Source organism: Schistocerca serialis, chromosome 4 (genome assembly GCF_023864345.2).
Source record: "Schistocerca serialis cubense isolate TAMUIC-IGC-003099 chromosome 4, iqSchSeri2.2, whole genome shotgun sequence".
NCBI classification, from domain to species: domain Eukaryota; kingdom Metazoa; phylum Arthropoda; class Insecta; order Orthoptera; family Acrididae; genus Schistocerca; species Schistocerca serialis.
The window spans coordinates 380,750,736-380,767,969 of record NC_064641.1 but is presented as its reverse complement, the minus strand read 5'-3'; the positions used below and the strand labels follow the sequence as shown (position 1 = coordinate 380,767,969).

Genomic DNA, 17,234 nt, shown 5'->3' with positions numbered 1-17,234 from the left:
TTTGTTCCATATCATATCCCGTTGCGACATTACACTTAGATATTTAATCAATGTGACTTGCACATACTTGCTGTGTCAAGAGTTCTTGTGATGTATAAGCAATTCCACTCTCTCACCAAAGGCACATGAGATCTAGTACACCATTCTGTACATCTTAGAAACATCCGTTGCTGTGTTCATCAGAAATTTCACTGATGACCATTAGCCTGAGTCATTGAAATAAGCAGTCTTAATACGGTATCTAAAAGCAGGAAAAAGAACTATCCGTAACTGATGCATCATCTTATCTTGTGCATTGACCATTGCCTTGTTGGTGTTCTGGGGTCCCTGAATTCTTCTTGAATAAGTACATTTTAACAATGCGACTAGATTTCTAATTGAAAAGTGTGTCAGGTTGTAATAAGTCACTGATGAAGAGCAGATACATTACATAGACCTTTCAGTCTTTTCAGAAGTTTGCTATCTCTTGCTTACAAGTTTATATGAAAATGGGAAAGTAATTCATTGATTGACATTCCACAACCTTCACAGCCCTTCACCTTAGGCTACAGAAGAATCATATTCCTTGCACCACATTTTTTATCAAATGACAGTATATTTCATATCTGCTTCCTGTAAAACTTCATGTAACTTTTTCCTGAAATTTTCAGATTTCCATTGCTACAAGGTTTTTGAGTAATCAGAAGATACAACAGAGCCCTTTAACATACAGGCAGAAATTCCTAAAATCTAAAGGACTGACAGATGAAGAAATCAGCATTGCCTTTGAGCGTAGCTTCACTCCATTGGTGAGTAAATAAAGTGGGAACCCACTAAGCATTGATGCCCCCATGATTGTAATGCATTCTGAGTAAAGGTGTTGAAATTGGTAAGAAACAGATTTGTTGCAGATGCAGAAGCAAGTAGCATTTGAACACTTAATACTTCATTAATACGTTATTGACCTCGTAAAAAGATATAACTTTCTTAATTGAGCTTTCAGTGTATTTTGCTCACATGTAGCAATAAATCAAAGATAATGGTTAATGATATAGTATCTAAATTTGTGTGTTCTTTATTCTGGGAAAAAGCTTAGAAAAGAGAAAATGATGGAAAGGAGTGACGAGTTACTCAAAGCTTCGTTAACAACCTTGTGATGAAAGAAACACTGCCTGCAAGCACTGAATGTATAACTGCAGTTCACTTTTGTAGCTTGCCTCTCTTGTAATGCAAAATTAGTAATGGCTTCATTCTTCAATTCCGAAACTTATTATGGTAATACAGTTCAGATTGGCATTTCTCCTCTTTACTTAATATAAGGGAAAGGCAACCATTTACCTGCAGAGAGGCTAATGCATTGTGCATGATGCACCTAACAGAAAAATTTTAACAACAGCTTTCGAGATCCTATCCTTTTTCCAGTGAGAGTACACACATTCCCACATACAACCACACAATCACTCAGATGCGATGTACTTTTGGGTGTCTGTGTGGCTGTTTATGCGAATATGTACTCTTACTAAAAAAAAGAGCAAGAGCTCAAAAACTATTTTTAACTGTTTTCTGTTACGTGCTTAATGAGCAGCCCTCTACATCTACAGGTGAGTGGTTGTCTTTCTGTTATTTTATGTATTTTTCCATCCAGGAATTTCCATTATTGTTAGGAATGCAGGCTTTGTCTAAATTGTTATTTAGACAAAGCCTGCATCCTGGAACCTCTAATTTCTTTGTCATTTTGCTGATGGTACACTAACCTCTAATTTTACAAATTGCTTCCTGATGAATTGCAGTTCACCATATGAGACTTTATTGTAGTAAAATAGTAAAACAATCCACAAGCTGAAAGGGGGGGGGGGGGGAGATGCTTACCAGAGGCTGAGCTTTGGTCTGTAAACTGAAGAGTGAGCTGTTGAGTCCCCACTCTGTAATGTTGCAGGGAACACCTACAAGTTCACAAACTTATAATATGTCATATGAATCATTGGTTACATAGTGTGCAATATGTGTTCACTTCTCATTAAATATGTTCACGCTAAACAGAATACAGAAATTAGAAAATGATGTAACTAATGAAATAAAGGCACAAGCACAGAATCTACACAGCCGCTGCTAGGTGAGAAATTGATACATAGTTATAATGAGCAGCAGTTGTAGTGTTTTTCCAGGAAGGGCCACTTCTCCCTACAACAAGCTGTACTTGTTCTTCAATTTACAGACAAGACTAGAGCTGTGTAGAGTAAACTGTAATGCATGTTTTTATTACATTAGTAATTCCCGGGGGAAAAAAAAATACTTTCTATACTTCAGTTTCAATTTCTGTAAGAGTATGCAGGGTTTCTCTCCTAAGTGTCATCAGGTGCATTTTCTTTGGTGTTTTGGTAGATATTTTTTTTGCAGTGGGGAGGAAACCATTGCTTTCCTTCAACATTGAGCATCACATGAAAGATGTGATGAGTGATATCTCCCGAACAGGCCATGAAGGCCCAATGGTACCGACTGGCTGCCGTGTCATCCTCAGCCCACAGGCATCACTGGATGCGGATATGGAGGGGCATGTGGTCAGCACACCGCTCTCCCAGCTGTATCTCAGTTTCCGAGACCAGGGCCTCTACTTCTCAATCAAGTAGCTCCTCAGTATGCCTCACAAGGGCTGAGTGCACCCCGCTTGCCAACAGCGCTAGGCAGACCGGATGGTCACCCATCCAAGTGCTATCCCAGCCCAACAGCGCTTAACTTTGGTGGTCTGACGGGAACCGATGTTACCACTGTGGCAAGGCCGTTGGCATTACAAAAATAACATTACAAATATCTGCTGAAACACAAGAGAAAATGCACCTGATGACTGTTCGGAGATATACCCTGTATATAATTTTATTCCTATTTTATCACCAAGCGAGGTGGCGCAGTGGTTAGCACACTGGACTCGCATTCGGGAGGACGATGGTTCAATCCCGCGTCCGGCCATCCTGATTTAGGTTTTCCGTGATTTCCCTAAATCGCTCCAGGCAAATGCTGGGATGGTTCCTCTGAAAGGGCACGGCCGACTTCCTTCCCTGTCCTTCCCTAATTCGATGAGACCGATGACCTCGCTGTTTGGTCTCTTCCCCCAAAAAACCAACCAACCAACCATCCTATTTTATCACTTTCTGTTCATACCTAACATTGTCCCTTCTACTGCATAGTCTTCCAGTATTTAAAAGTGAAAACTGCTATAATCTGTTAAAATGCAATTAAGTCTTGTTGCCTGCTATTACTTCTCTTACAGCCAGACACTCAGACATCAATAGCAATACCTCCACAACAGATAATTCTTCCTCGGCCAACATTCTGGAGCAGATTTAGAGATATTGGCAACAGTATAGCACTAATAGCAGGTGCTCTCTATGCTTTATATCTGTTCTATAAGGTAAGTGTTCATTATGATGACTGATGCAAAATTTTTGGAAGCTGTGTTTCTTGATGGTAAATTATTTGGAATATGTTTATGCTTCCTTTTCTAAAATAAATTAGATTTGACATTCAACGTTTTACTGTTTTGCAGGTTCATTAATAATTTTCTCTGGCTACTGTACCACTATGATTATTTATGAGATCAAATAAATAAAATACGAGGGTCACTCCAAAAGAAATGCACACTATTTTTGTAAAAATACAGTTTTCATTCTGCATGTGTAAAAGTTCTACAGTGTGTTGATACATCCTTCCCGCTTGTTTTCAAACTTAGTTCAACCTGTTCCCGTGAGTGACGCTGCCACAGCATGTCTTCGAGATGGCTGCTGCACTTGACGTTCATCAGAAGCAACGTGCTGTCATAGGATTCCTGTGCTGTGAAAACGAGACAGTGGGAAACATCCACAAGAGGTTGAAAAAGGTGTATGGAGATGCTGCTGTCGATCTCAGTACAGTTAGTTGGTGGGCAAGCAGGTTACGTGATGAAAGTGGGCACAGCAATATTGAAGATTGTCCTCGCAGCGGCAGGCCTCATACTGCGCACACTCCAGACAATGTGCAGAGAGTTAATGAATTGGTGACTGCTGACAGACGCATCACAGTGAACGAATTGTCACGCTACACTGGGACAGGGGGAGGAAGTGTTTGCAGAATACTGAAAGTGTTGGCGTTAAAAAAGGTTTGTGCCAGATGGGTTCCCAGGATGTTGACAGTGGCTCACAAAGAAACAAGAAAAATGGTATGCAGCGAACTTTAGGAACAGTACAAGAATGGTGGAGATGAATTTCTTGGAAGAATTGTGACAGGTGATGAAACATGGCTCCATCATTTTTCACCAGAGATGAAGAGGCAATCAATGTAGTGGCATCATGCAAATTCATCCAAAAAAAAAAAATAATTCAAAACCACACCTTCTGCTGGAAAAGTTAGGGCTATGGTGTTTTTCGAGTCCGAAGGACTCTTGCTTGTGGACATCATGCCAAGTGGAACCATCATAAATTGTGATGTATATGTGATGACACTGAAGAAACTTCAAGCTTGAGTGAGTCGTGTTCGACCACAACGGCAAAAGCAGGATGTTCTGCTGTTGCACGACAATGCACGGCCACATATCAGTCAAAAAGCCATGGAAGCGGTCACACAACTCGGACGGACAACACTGAAACACCCACCTTACAGCCCTGACCTGGCTCCATGTGACTATCTTCTCTTTGGGAAACTGAAAGACTCTCTTTGTGGAACAAGGTTTGAAGATGGACTCCCTTGTGCACGCTGCCAAACAGTGGCTCCAACAGGTTGGTCCAGAATTTTACTATGTGGGTATACAGGCGCTGGTTCCAAGATGGTGTAAGGCAGTTGAGAGGGATGGAAATTATAGAGAAATGAATATATTGTTCCTAAAGGATGTATCTACACAGTGTAAAACTTTCAAACATTTAGAATAAAAGATGGATTAAAAAAAAAAAAAAAAAATTGTGCATTTCTTTTGGAGTGACCCTCGTATAACAGAAAGCACTGTGAAGGTGATGAAATGTCTAGTCGTATCATTAAATATAATAGAGGGAAACATTCCACATGGGAAAAATATATCTAAAAACAAAGATGATGAGATTTACCAAACAAAAGCGCTGGCAGGTCGATAGACACACAAACAAACACAAACATACACACAAAATTCAAGCTTTCGCAACAAACGGTTGCTTCATCAGGAAAGAGGGAAGGAGAGGGAAAGACGAAAGGATGTGGGTTTTAAGGGAGAGGGTAAGGAGTCATTCCAATCCCGGGAGCGGAAAGACTTACCTTAGGGGGGAAAAAAGGACGGGTATACACTCGCGCACACACACACACACACACACACACACACACACACACACACACACACACACACACACATATCCATCCACACATATACAGACACAAGCAGACATATGTAAAGGCAAAGAGTTTGGGCAGAGATGTCAGTCGAGTCGGAAGTGCAGAGGCAAAGATGACGTTGAAAGACAGGTGAGGTATGAGCGGCGGTAACTTGAAATTAGTGGAGGTTGAGGCCTGCCAGATAACGAGAAGGGAGGATATACTGAAGGGCAAGTTCCCATCTCCCGAGTTCTGACAGGTTGGTGTTAGTTGGAAGTATCCAGATAACCCGGACGGTGTAACACCGTGCCAAGATGTGCTGGCCGTGCACCAAGGCATGTTTAGCCACAGGGTGATCCTCATTACCAACAAACACTGTCTGCCTGTGTCCATTCATGCGAATGGACAGTTTGTTGCTGGTCATTCCCACATAGAAAGCTTCACAGTGTAGCCACATGTGAAAGCACCCACGTGATATACACTGTGAAGTTTTCTATGTGGGAATGACCAGCAACAAACTGTCCATTCGCATGAATGGACACAGGCAGACAGTGTTTGTTGGTAATGAGGATCACCCTGTGGCTAAACATGCCTTGGTGCACGGCCAGCACATCTTGGCACAGTGTTACACCGTCCGGGTTATCTGGATACTTCCCACTAATACCAACCTGTCAGCACTCCGGAGATGGGAACTTGCCCTTCAGTATATCCTCTCTTCTCGTTATCCGCCAGGCCTCAACCTCCGCTAATTTCAAGTTACCGCCGCTCATACCTCACCTGTCTTTCAACATCATCTTTGCCTCTGCACTTCCGCCTCGACTGACATCACTGCCCAAACTCTTTGCCTCTGTATATGTCTGCTTGTGTCTGTATATGTGTGGATGGATATGTGTGTGTGTGTGTGTGTGTGTGCGCGCGAGTGTATACCCGTCCTTTTTTTCCCCCTATGGTAAGTCTTTCCGCTCCTGGGATTGGAATGACTCCTTATCCTCTCCCTTAAAACCCACATCCTTACGTCTTTCCCTCCCCTTCCCTCTTTCCTGATGAAGCAACCGTTTGTTGCGAAAGCTTGAATTTTCTGTGTATGTTTGTGTTTGTTTGTGTGTCTATCGACCTGCCAGCGCTTTTGTTTGGTAAGTCTCATCATCTTTGGTTTTAGACGTATCATTAAATATATAGGCAATGATGTTAATACGTTTTGCGCAATGATTATGGGGAAGGTTTTTGAAGGTATTACTACCACCTATAATACTCTGTTGTCCCCATGAACCATGGACCTTGCCGTTGGTGGGGAGGCTTGCGTGCCTCAACAATACAGATAGCCGTACCGTAGGTGCAACCACAACCAAGGGGTATCTGTTGAGAGGCCAGACAAACGTGTGGTTCCTGAAGAGGGGCAGCAGCCTTTTCAGCAGTTGCAGGGGCAACAGTCTGGATGATTGACTGATCTGGCCTTGTAACACTAACCAAAATAGCCTTGCTGTTCTGGTACTGTGAACGGCTGAAAGCAAGGGGAAACTACAGCTGTAATTTTTCCCAAGGGCATGCAGCTTTACTGTATGATTAAATGATGTGGCATCCTCTTGGGTAAAATATTCCCGAGATAAAGTAGTCCCCCATTCGGATCTCCGGGCAGGGACTACTCAAGAGGACGTCATTATCAGGAGAAAGTATACTGGCGTTCTACGGATCGGAGGGTGGAATGTCAGATCCCTTAATCGGGCAGGTAGGTTAGAAAATTTAAAAAGGGAAATGGATAGGTTAAAGTTAGATATAGTGGGAATTAGTGAAGTTTGGTGGCAGGAGGAACAAGACTTTTGGTCAGGTGAATACAGGGTTATAAATGCAAAATCAAATAGGGGTAATGCAGGAGTAGGTTTAATAATGAATAAAAAAATAGGAGTACGGATAAGCTACTACAAACAGCATAGCGAATGCATTATTGTGGCCAAGATAGACACGAAGCCCACGTCTACTGCAGTAGTACAAGTTTATATGCCAACTAGCTCTGCAGATGACAAAGAAATTGATGAAATGTATGAAGAGATAAAAGAAATTATTCAGGTAGTGAAGGGAGATGAAATTTAATAGTCATGGGTGACTAGAATTCGAGAGTAGGAAAAGGAAGAGAAGGAAACATAATATATAAGAATATACAGCCTACAGTTGCAGGTTAACTTTATCGTTTACCTAGGTTTCAACGTTAGTAATAATGTCTTCTTCAGAACATAAAATATTATTAAAATGTTTACCTAAAAGAGGCCGTGTCCTAAGTCAACTTTATAAAACTTGATGCATCATCATAAGGTTTTGTCTCTTCTATTAAACAAGCTGTAGCAAATTCACTTTAAGCCCATTGTATGGGCCTCGTCGTGTGACTTGATTATTCTTATATAAACAATATCAGTTGCTGTCGCTGCATAAAAATGTTAAAAATTAGGAAACACAGTATGTGAATATGGATTGGGGCTAAGAAATGAAAGAGGAAGCCGCCTGGTAGAATTTTGCACAGACCATAACTTAATCATAGCTAACACTTGGTTCAAGAATCATGAAAGAAGGTTGTATACATGGAAGAACCCTGGAGATACTAAAAGGTATCAGATAGATTATATAATGGTAAGACAGAGATTTAGGAACCAGGTTTTAAATTGTAAGATATTTCCAGGGGCAGATGTGGACTCTGACCTCAATCTATTGGTTATGAACTGTAGATTAAGACTGAAGAAACTGCAAAAAGGTGGGAATTTAAGGAGATGGGACCTGGATAAACTGAAAGAACCAGGGGTTGTACAGAGTTTCAGGGAGAGCATAAGGGAACAATTGACAGGAATGGGGGAAGAAATACAGTAGAAGAAGAATGGGTAACTTTGAGGGATGAAATAGTGAAGGCAGCAGAGGATCAAATAGGTAAAAAGACAAGGGCTAGTAGAAACCCTTCAGTAACAGAAGAAATATTGAATTTAATTGATGAAAGGAGAAAATATAAAAATGCAGTAAATGAAGGAGGCAAAAAGGAATACAAACGTCTCAAAAGTGAGATCGACAGGAAGTGGATAATTGCTAAGCAGGGATGGCTAGAGGATGTAGAGGATTATCTCACTAGGGGTGAGATAGATACTGCCTACAGGAAAATTAAAGGGATCTTTGGAAAAAAGAGAACCACTTGTATGAATATTAATACCTCAGACGGAAACCCAGTTCTAAGCAAAGAAGGGAAAGCAGAAAGGTGGAAGGAGTATATAGAGGGTCTATACAAGGGCAGTGTACTTGAGGACAATATTATGGAAATGGAAGATGATGTAGATGAAGATGAAATGGGAGATATGATACTGCGTGAAGAGTTTGACAAGCACTGAAAGACCTGAGTCGAAACAAGGCCCCCCGAGTAGACAACATTCCATCAGAACTACTGACAGACTTGGGAGAGCCAGTCCTGACAAAACTCTACCATCTGGTGAGCAAGAGGTATGAGACAGGCGAAATACCCTCAGACTTCAAGAAGAATATAATAATTCCAATCCCAAAGAAAGCAGGTGTTGACAGATGTGAAAATTACCAAACTATCAGTTTAATAAGTCACAGATGCAAAATACTAACGCGAATTCTTTGCAGACGAATGGAAAAACTGATAGAAGCTGACCTTGGGGAAGATCAGTTTGGATTTCGTAGAAATGTTGGAACACGTGAGGCAATACTGACCCTACGACTTATCTTAGAAGAAAGATTAAGGAAAGGCAAACCTACGTTTCTAGCATTTGTAGACATAGAGAAAGCTTTTGACAATGCTGACTGGAATACTCTTTCAAATTCTGAATGTGGCAGGGGTAAAATACAGGGAGCGAAAGACTATTTACAATTTGTACAGAAAGCAGATGGCAGTTATAAGAGTCGAGGGGTATGAAAGGGAAGCAGTGGTTGGGAAGGGAGTGAGACAGGGTTGTAGCCTATCCCTGATGTTATTCAATCTGTATATTGAGCAAGCAATACAGGAAACAAAAGAAAAGTTCGGAGTAGGTATTAAAATCCATGGAGAAGAAATAAAAACTTTGAGATTCGCCGATGACATTGTAATTCTGTCAGAGACAGCAAAGGACTTGGAAGAGCAGCTGAACAGAATGGACAGTGTCTTGAAAGGAGGGTATAAGATGAACATCAACAAAAGCAAAACGAGGATAATGGAATGTAGTCGAATTAAATCGGGTGATGCTGAGGGAATTAGATTAGGAAATGAGACACTTAAAGTAGTAAAGGAGTTTTGCTATTTGGGGAGCAAAATAACTGATGATGGTCGAAGTAGAGAGGATATAAAATGTAGAATGGCAATGGCAAGGAAAGCGTTTCAGAAGAAGAAAAATTTGTTAACATCGAGTATAAATTTAAGTGTCAGGAAGTCATTTCTGAAAGTATTTGTATGGAGTGTCGTTATGTATGGAAGTGAAACACGGATGATAAATACTTTAGACAAGAAGAGAATAGAAGCTTTCGAAATGTGGTGCTACAGAAGAATGCTGAATATTAGATGGGTAGATCACATAATTAATGAGGAGGTATTGAATAGAATTGGGGAGAAAAGGAGCTTGTGGCACAATTTGACTAGAAGAAGGGATTGGTTGGTAGGACATGTTCTGAGACATCGGGGGATCACCAATTTAGTATTGGAGGGCAGCGTGGAGGGTAAAAGTCGTGGAGGCAGACCAACAGAGATGAATACACTAAGCAGATTCATAAGGATGTAGGTTGCAGTAGGTACTGGGAGATGAAGAAGCTTGCACAGGACAGAGTAGCATGGAGAGCTGTATCAAACCAGTCTCAGGACTGAAGACCACAACAACAACAACAACAACAATGTTCTCAATGGAAAAGACTGGGATACAGCAAGGGATACAGACATCACCTCCAGGTCTGTCATCACTTGATGTACGAGGGCTATTTGGAAAGTAAGGACCGATCGCTCACGAAATGGAGACCACAGTGAAAATCCGATGAAGCTTTGCACAGGTATTTTGGGCAGTGTCTCTAGTATTCCCTTCGATAACGTCACTCCTTTCAGTTGTGAGCGCACAGTGAGCAGGTAAAAATCGTAGATGGAGACCAAGAGATGAATACACTAAGCAGATTCAGAAGGATGTAGGCTGCAGTAGGTACTGGGAGATGATGAATCTTGCACAGGATGGAGTAGCATGGAGACCTGCATCAAACCAGTCTCAGGACTGGGACTGAAGACCACAACAACATAATACTCTGTTAGTGGAACTTGACACTAGTTACCATTCCTTCACCTTTACAGTATTCTCTTATTGATTCATATGTGATAGATCCACTCCCAGTGGAAATATCATGTGAAAATATATCAGAAGTACCATTGAATAGTTTTATTGTAAGCAGGGTATATGTCACATAAATAATGCCAAAAGGTTAGGTGTCTATTAATTGTTGGGAGTTCAAATGTATGCCGAGTGATGGTCCCCTTAGGGAAATGGCAGCAAGGGACAGGAAAGGACACCAGACGCACTCAGTGTGTGTGTCTGTGGACCTCGCTCAGTATGTTGAAGAGGCTATTTCAGCAGCCATTGGGGAACAGGGTGCAGCCAACTACAGATTGTGGCACACATTTGAACAAGTGATGCATGTCGTCTGGGCATTTTTGGGTCATTTCAGCGACTCTCAAAACTGGTTGAGAAGATCAGACCTGTGCGTGGAGCCTCAATGAAGCTCACAATTTGCAACATTGTCACCAAAACTGATCACGGCCGTTTGGTTCTAAGTTGAATGGAAGGACTGAACCAGGGACTTCAAAAGTTCTGCGACAAGCTAGGCTGCGACTTTTTGGAGTTAGGCCATAGGATTTAGAATTGTAGGGTCCCCCTAAATAGGTTAGGTGTGCACTGCACATCAGATGCTGGTAGTCAGCTAACTGTGTGTGGGGTGCACACCAGAGTTTTTTTGATTAGGCGACTCTCCATCCAGTCCAGATAATGATAGCTGTAGAAAATCCAGACGTGTCAATGTAAGATCTAAAGAAATGCCTCCCACAGGCGAGTGTGTTAAAACCTTAATGGTAAACTGCCAAAGCATTCGCATCAAAGTGCCAGAGTTTGAAGCACTCGTGAAAAGCAGTGAAGCTCATGTAATACTAGGTAAAGAGAGCTAGTTGAAAGCTGAAATTGATAGCAGTCAGATTTTTGGGGAAAATTTAAGGGTATATCAAAAGGATAGGCAAATGGGAAACGGAGGTGGTGTATTTGTCGCAGCAGACAAAAAACTCGAACCCACCGAGATAGGAATTGAAGCTACATCTAAGATTGCTTGGGCAAGACTCAATATCAGGGATGGATCCTTCTATCACCCACAGACTCATCTCCTGATGTAACAAAAAACTTCAGAGAAAATCTCAGTTCACTTCTGTGTAAGTCCCCCAGTCATACTGTAATTGTGTGTGGAGACTTCAATCATCCAACAGTTAATTGGGATAATTACAGTTTTGTTAGTGGTGGATGTGATAAAACACCCTGTGAAACTTTACGAAATGCCTTCTCTGAAAACTACTTAGAACTACTCATGATGGAAATATATTTGGTCTAATGGCAACAAGTAGACCTGACCTCGCTGAGGGTTTACACATTGAAAATGGTATCAGTGACCATAGTGTGCTTGTGGCAGCAATGATTAACGAAGTCAGTTATGTCATATGTCTATGAGGAACCTGAAATCTTCAGCACAAGTCAGGAGCTTGTAGAGGAACTGTGGCTCAAGTTCAGAAGAATAGTTGACCACACAGGATAGATATGTACGCAGTAGAACAGTCCACGATGGGAGGGAACCTCTATGATATACAGTCAATGGAAATAAACTTCTAAAGAAACAGAAATTACTGCATAATAGGTCTAAAACAAAGAGGAGGGCTACAGATAGAGAAATGCTGAATGAAATGCGTTTGACTGTCAAGAGAGCAATGTGTGATGCCTTCAATGACTTCTGTAGCAGAATATTATCAAATGATCTTTTACAGAACCCAAAGAAATTCTGGTTGAATGTAAAGGCTGTTAGTAGCATCAGAGTTAGTGTCCAGTCCCTAGTGAATGTTGACAGGAATTAAAATCGAGGATATCAAAGCAAAATCTGAGATGCTTGAAATGGTTTTCAGATGTTACTTTACAAAGGAATACCCAGGAAAATTGCCCCAATTTAATCCTCCTATCACCGAAAATGTTTGTGAAATATGTATTAGTGTCTGTGGTGTTGAGAAACAGCTGAAATCATTAAAATTGAATGAAGCTCCGTGCCTTAGTGGGATCACTGTCAGATTCTATGCAGAATTTGAGGCTGAGTTAGCTGCTCTTATAACCATAATCTATCATAAATCCCTCAAACAAAAACTATGCCTAGTTCTTGGAAAAAGATACAGGTCACACCCATCTACAAGAAGTGTAGTGAAAGTGATCCATGAAACAACTGTCCAATTTCCTTGACAGCAATTTATTGTAGAATCTTAGAACATATTCTGAGCTCAAACATAATGAGTATCTGGGACAGAATGAGCTCGTCAATGCCAACCAGCATGGTTTTTGATAATATCGATCATGTGAAACCCAACTCGCACTTTTCTCACAAGGCATACTAAAAGCTTGCTTTGGATCAAGACAACCGTGTAGACGCGGTGTTTTTTTTTTATTTCTGAAAAGCATTTGACTCAGTACTGGACCTATGCTTATTGTCAAAAGTACAATCATATAGGGTAGCAAGTGAAATTTGTGACTGGATTGAGAACTTTTTGGTAGGTAGGACACAACATGTAATCTTAGATGGAGAGTCATTGTCAGCTGTAGAAGTAGCTCCAGGTGTGCTGCAGGAAAGTGCATTGGGTCCCTTGCTGTTTGTATCGTATATTAATGACCTAGCATACAATATTACAGTAAAATCAGGCTTTTTGCAGATGATGCAGTTACCTATAATGAAGAACTATCTGAGAAGCTGCATAAATATTCAGTCAGATCTTGATAATATTTCAACCTGGTACAGAGATTGACAACTTGCTCTAAATGTTCAGAAATGTGAAATTTTGCATCTCACTAAATGGAAAAAATGTAATATCCTATGACTGCAATATCAACTGTTCACTGTTGGAATTGGCCAAATCAAATATCTGGGTGTAGGATTTTGTAGGGAAATGAATTGGAATGATTACATAGTTTCAGTCATGGGTAAAGCAGGTGGTAGACTTTGATTTGTTGGTAGAATACTGGGGAAATGCAATCAGTGTACAAAAGATATTTCTTACAAATCACTCGAGCAACTGTTCTAGAGTATTGCTCGCAGACGAAAGGTTGCATGTCGGTGTAATCCACGGGAGAGTATCATAGAGATTCTGAAGGAACTGAAATGGCAGACTCTTGAAGACAGATGTAAACTATACCAAGAAAGTCTATTAACAAAGTTTCAAGAACAAGCTTTAAATGATTTCTCTAGGGATACACTACAACCCCATACGTATCACTCACACAGGGATTGTGAGAAAAAGATTAGAATAATTACTGCACATGCAGACTCCTTCATCAGTCGTTCTTCTGGTGGTCAAGAGTGAAGGGAACAGGCAGAAAACCTAATAACATGTGCAATGAGACATACCCTCTGCATGGTGGTTTACAGAGTATAGATAAAGAACAAATATCAGTAGTTATAGAGGAAGATTAGTGGTTTTGTTGTAAGGTTGGAGCAGGGTTGTATGATAGTGGTTCTATTTGCCCCCGCTTTAGGTCTGACATTAATATACAAAGCAGATGTGATAAACACAGTTGGTAACTTCCAAAGAAACGAACTTAGGTCTTCTTTGTGTGAGCAAACAACAAAAACGGTTTCAGAGTCCTGCAAAGTTACAGTTCAGAAGTTTGACCAAATTTGCAGTCTTAAATACAACATAAAGTTTTCCAATTACTTGAACAAGTTAAGTTCTAAAATAGGAACCAAAGGTTAAAGTCCAGAATTTTAAGAGTTTTTGGCAGACTTTCCATTGCAAATGGAGTCCTGACAAGAGAACCAGAAAAGTTCTCTAATATTGTGTGTATACTACCAGCATTAAGTCACACTCGCTCAAAGTGGAAGAGAAGTAGTGAAGCACAGTAATAGCAAGGCCTCCCGGTGTGGCACTGTTACATTGACTAAGTCTGGCCCCTAAGTGATGTGCAGAGTGGAGAGAAATCCTCATTATAGTGATGTCCTGGCGAAGTCCTTTTACGGTCTCACTGTGCTGGAACTGACTTCTCAAGTCTAAGTGCAAACGTAAATAATTGCCTCGTGGAATGATGCTCCATGTGTGACTGGCTCCAGTTGATTTCTGTTAAAGTACAAAATAGTTTGGCCTACACATGCTGATCATAGCTGTGCACATGTCTGTGTCCTAACTCAGCTGCTAGTGCCACCCTTTGTTGGTCTGGCTGGATGGCTTGCCAGGTTGAGTTGCTGCGGCCTCTGGTCTGTGATACCGCAGCTGTGATATTTGTTCTGTGGGTAGATGTTGGTGCCTGCTGTTCATGTCGCCACAGCAGTATGCTTTGACATACTCTATGAATACTAGAGCATGGGTTGATATTAATTGAAAAGTGACTGCCATTTCTGATTCTTGTATGAAAACTTCTCATATCAAATCAGTGTTGCTCCCCATGGATATTTCGCCAACTAATGTTCAAAAGTCTTGTAATTGAATTTCAACATTCACAAAATATAACTTTATTCTCTAATTTGTGTAAGATATTTAAAAAGTTGGACAACGTGCATTCAGATTGTACATTTTTATGGATAGTGCCTCTCTGAACCAGTGATTATATAGTGCTATGCTGTTTGAAACCTTCCAATACATGATCTCTTGTCGGCAGCTATATGAAAAGCCTAACAGTGAATGTTAAATAATCTTTTATGGTGTGTTGTGTTATTAAATACCAGTACACAAATTACTAGTCTTTAAAACTCCAAATCTGTATGTAATCCTTAATACATTTTTACCTTTCACAGAGATTCTTACACTCATTTTTCTTTGGGAAGAAAAAGAAGAAATCTCTTGAAGATTCTATTGTGGACTTAGAGAAATCATTGACAGGGAAAGTAAAGAGTGTGCAGGATGATGTGAAGAAAACTAGTATTGAAATTGGACATTTAAGCAACCTAGTACAAAATGCAGATACAACAAGTAGGCACATCCAAGATCTCAAGGCAGAGTTCTCCTCACTCAAGAGTGTGCTTCTTAGTGGGTAATGTATCGCATAACATACTATTTTCTTATAACAAATTTGTTATGTTGCTAAAGGATTTACTAGAATATTACTAATCTGCACCAGGTAAAGTAATGAAATCTGCTTATGTGTTTCATATGATCTGAAACTTTGTTCTTGGATATTTAATCATTGATAATATCATTGGTTCTTATAGTGGTGCTAGTATTCTGATACTGCAGAGTAAAATGTACAATATCTATTACCCTACCTACCTTTCTGTGGTGCTCTCTGGTGGTGGTGGTGCTGCTGCTGCGTGCATTTGTGTGGTAGCAAATGCTGACCAGTCAGAGATAATTGTATTGTTAGCACATACAATGTTCTATCAAAATATAATAAAAATGATGCATATCTAGTGTAAATACAAGACACTGAAAGAAAAAAAAAGTAATATCATCAGATGACATGGAAATCGCTGAAATTAAAGACTAGATGGATACAAGGTAATATGGTACTGTTTTGGAAGTGATAAAATGTGTCAGACTGGCTATATCCTCAGAAATTGGAGGTAATTCTCAGGGCCTTCATATTAATGAATACTGTACTGAATAGCTCTTTGAACGCTAGACCACAGTAGTGTATCTGGAGACACTCAGTCCAATAGTACAGGCAGTGTGCACCCTGCCACAAGGAACTATCTTCAGTTTTATCATGTAGTTCGAATATTAATGAGTTTGTTATATTATATTAGTCATATTCCATACATCCCTGGATGCTAAAGACCTCAACGATGTGTACCCAAAGAATTCTAGCATCATCATCTTCCTCATCCATGGATCTCTGATATATGTAAAGAAGTTACATATGTACATTTAATGCAGTGTATGTGCAAAACCCCCCATGAACCATGGACCTTGCCGTTGGTGGGGAGGCTTGCGTGCCTCAGCGATACAGATGGCCGTTCCGTAGGTGCAACCACAACGGAGGGGTATCTGTTGAGAGGCCAGACAAACATGTGGTTCCTGAAGAGGGGCAGCAGCCTTTTCAGTAGTTGCAGGGGCAACAGTCTGGATGATTGACTGATCTGGCCTTGTAACGTTAACCAAAACGGCCTTACTGTGCTGGTACTGCGAACGGCTGAAAGCAAGGGGAAACTACAGCCGTAATTTTTCCCGAGGACATGCAGCTTTACTGTATGATTAAATGATGATGGCGTCCTCTTGGGTAAAATATTCCGGAGGTAAAATAGTCCCCCATTCGGATCTCCGGGCGGGGACTACTCAAGAGGACGTCATTATCAGGAAAAAAGAAAACTGGCCTTCTACGGATCGGAGCGTGGAATGTCAGATCCCTTAATCGGGCAGGTAGGTTAGAAAATTTGAAAAGGGAAATGGATAGGTTAAAGTTAGATATAGTGGGAATTAGTGAAGTTTGGTGGCAGGAGGAACAAGACTTTTGTTCAGGTGATTACAGGGTTATAAATTCAAAATTAAATAGGGGTAATGCAGGAGTAGGTTTAATAATGAATAAAAAAATAGGAGTGCGGGTTAGCTACTACAAACAGCATAGTGAACGCATTATTGTGGCCAAGATAGACACAAAGCCCATGCCTACTACAGTAGTAAAAGTTTATATGCCAACTAGCTCTGCAGATGATGAAGAAATTGATGAAACGTATGACGAGATAAAAGAAATTATTCAGGTAGTGAAGGGAGACGAAAATTTAATAGTCATGGGTGACTGAAA

At 40.6% G+C, this 17,234-nt stretch overlaps 1 protein-coding gene and 1 pseudogene across 1 annotated transcript in view; one reads left to right on the top strand and one right to left on the bottom strand.

The window, feature by feature from the left end:
• LOC126474864 (peroxisomal membrane protein PEX14) overlaps nt 1-17,234 on the top strand; it is a 60,262-nt gene that overhangs the window by 29,632 nt on the left and 13,396 nt on the right. Inside the window, exons 2-4 of the mRNA XM_050102344.1 lie at nt 651-788; nt 3,245-3,385; nt 15,292-15,527. Of these exons, the coding sequence (XP_049958301.1) occupies nt 651-788; nt 3,245-3,385; nt 15,292-15,527 (515 nt within the window). The remainder of the gene's footprint in view (nt 1-650; nt 789-3,244; nt 3,386-15,291; nt 15,528-17,234) is intronic.
• On the bottom strand, nt 2,646-2,763 carry LOC126475933 (5S ribosomal RNA; annotated as a pseudogene).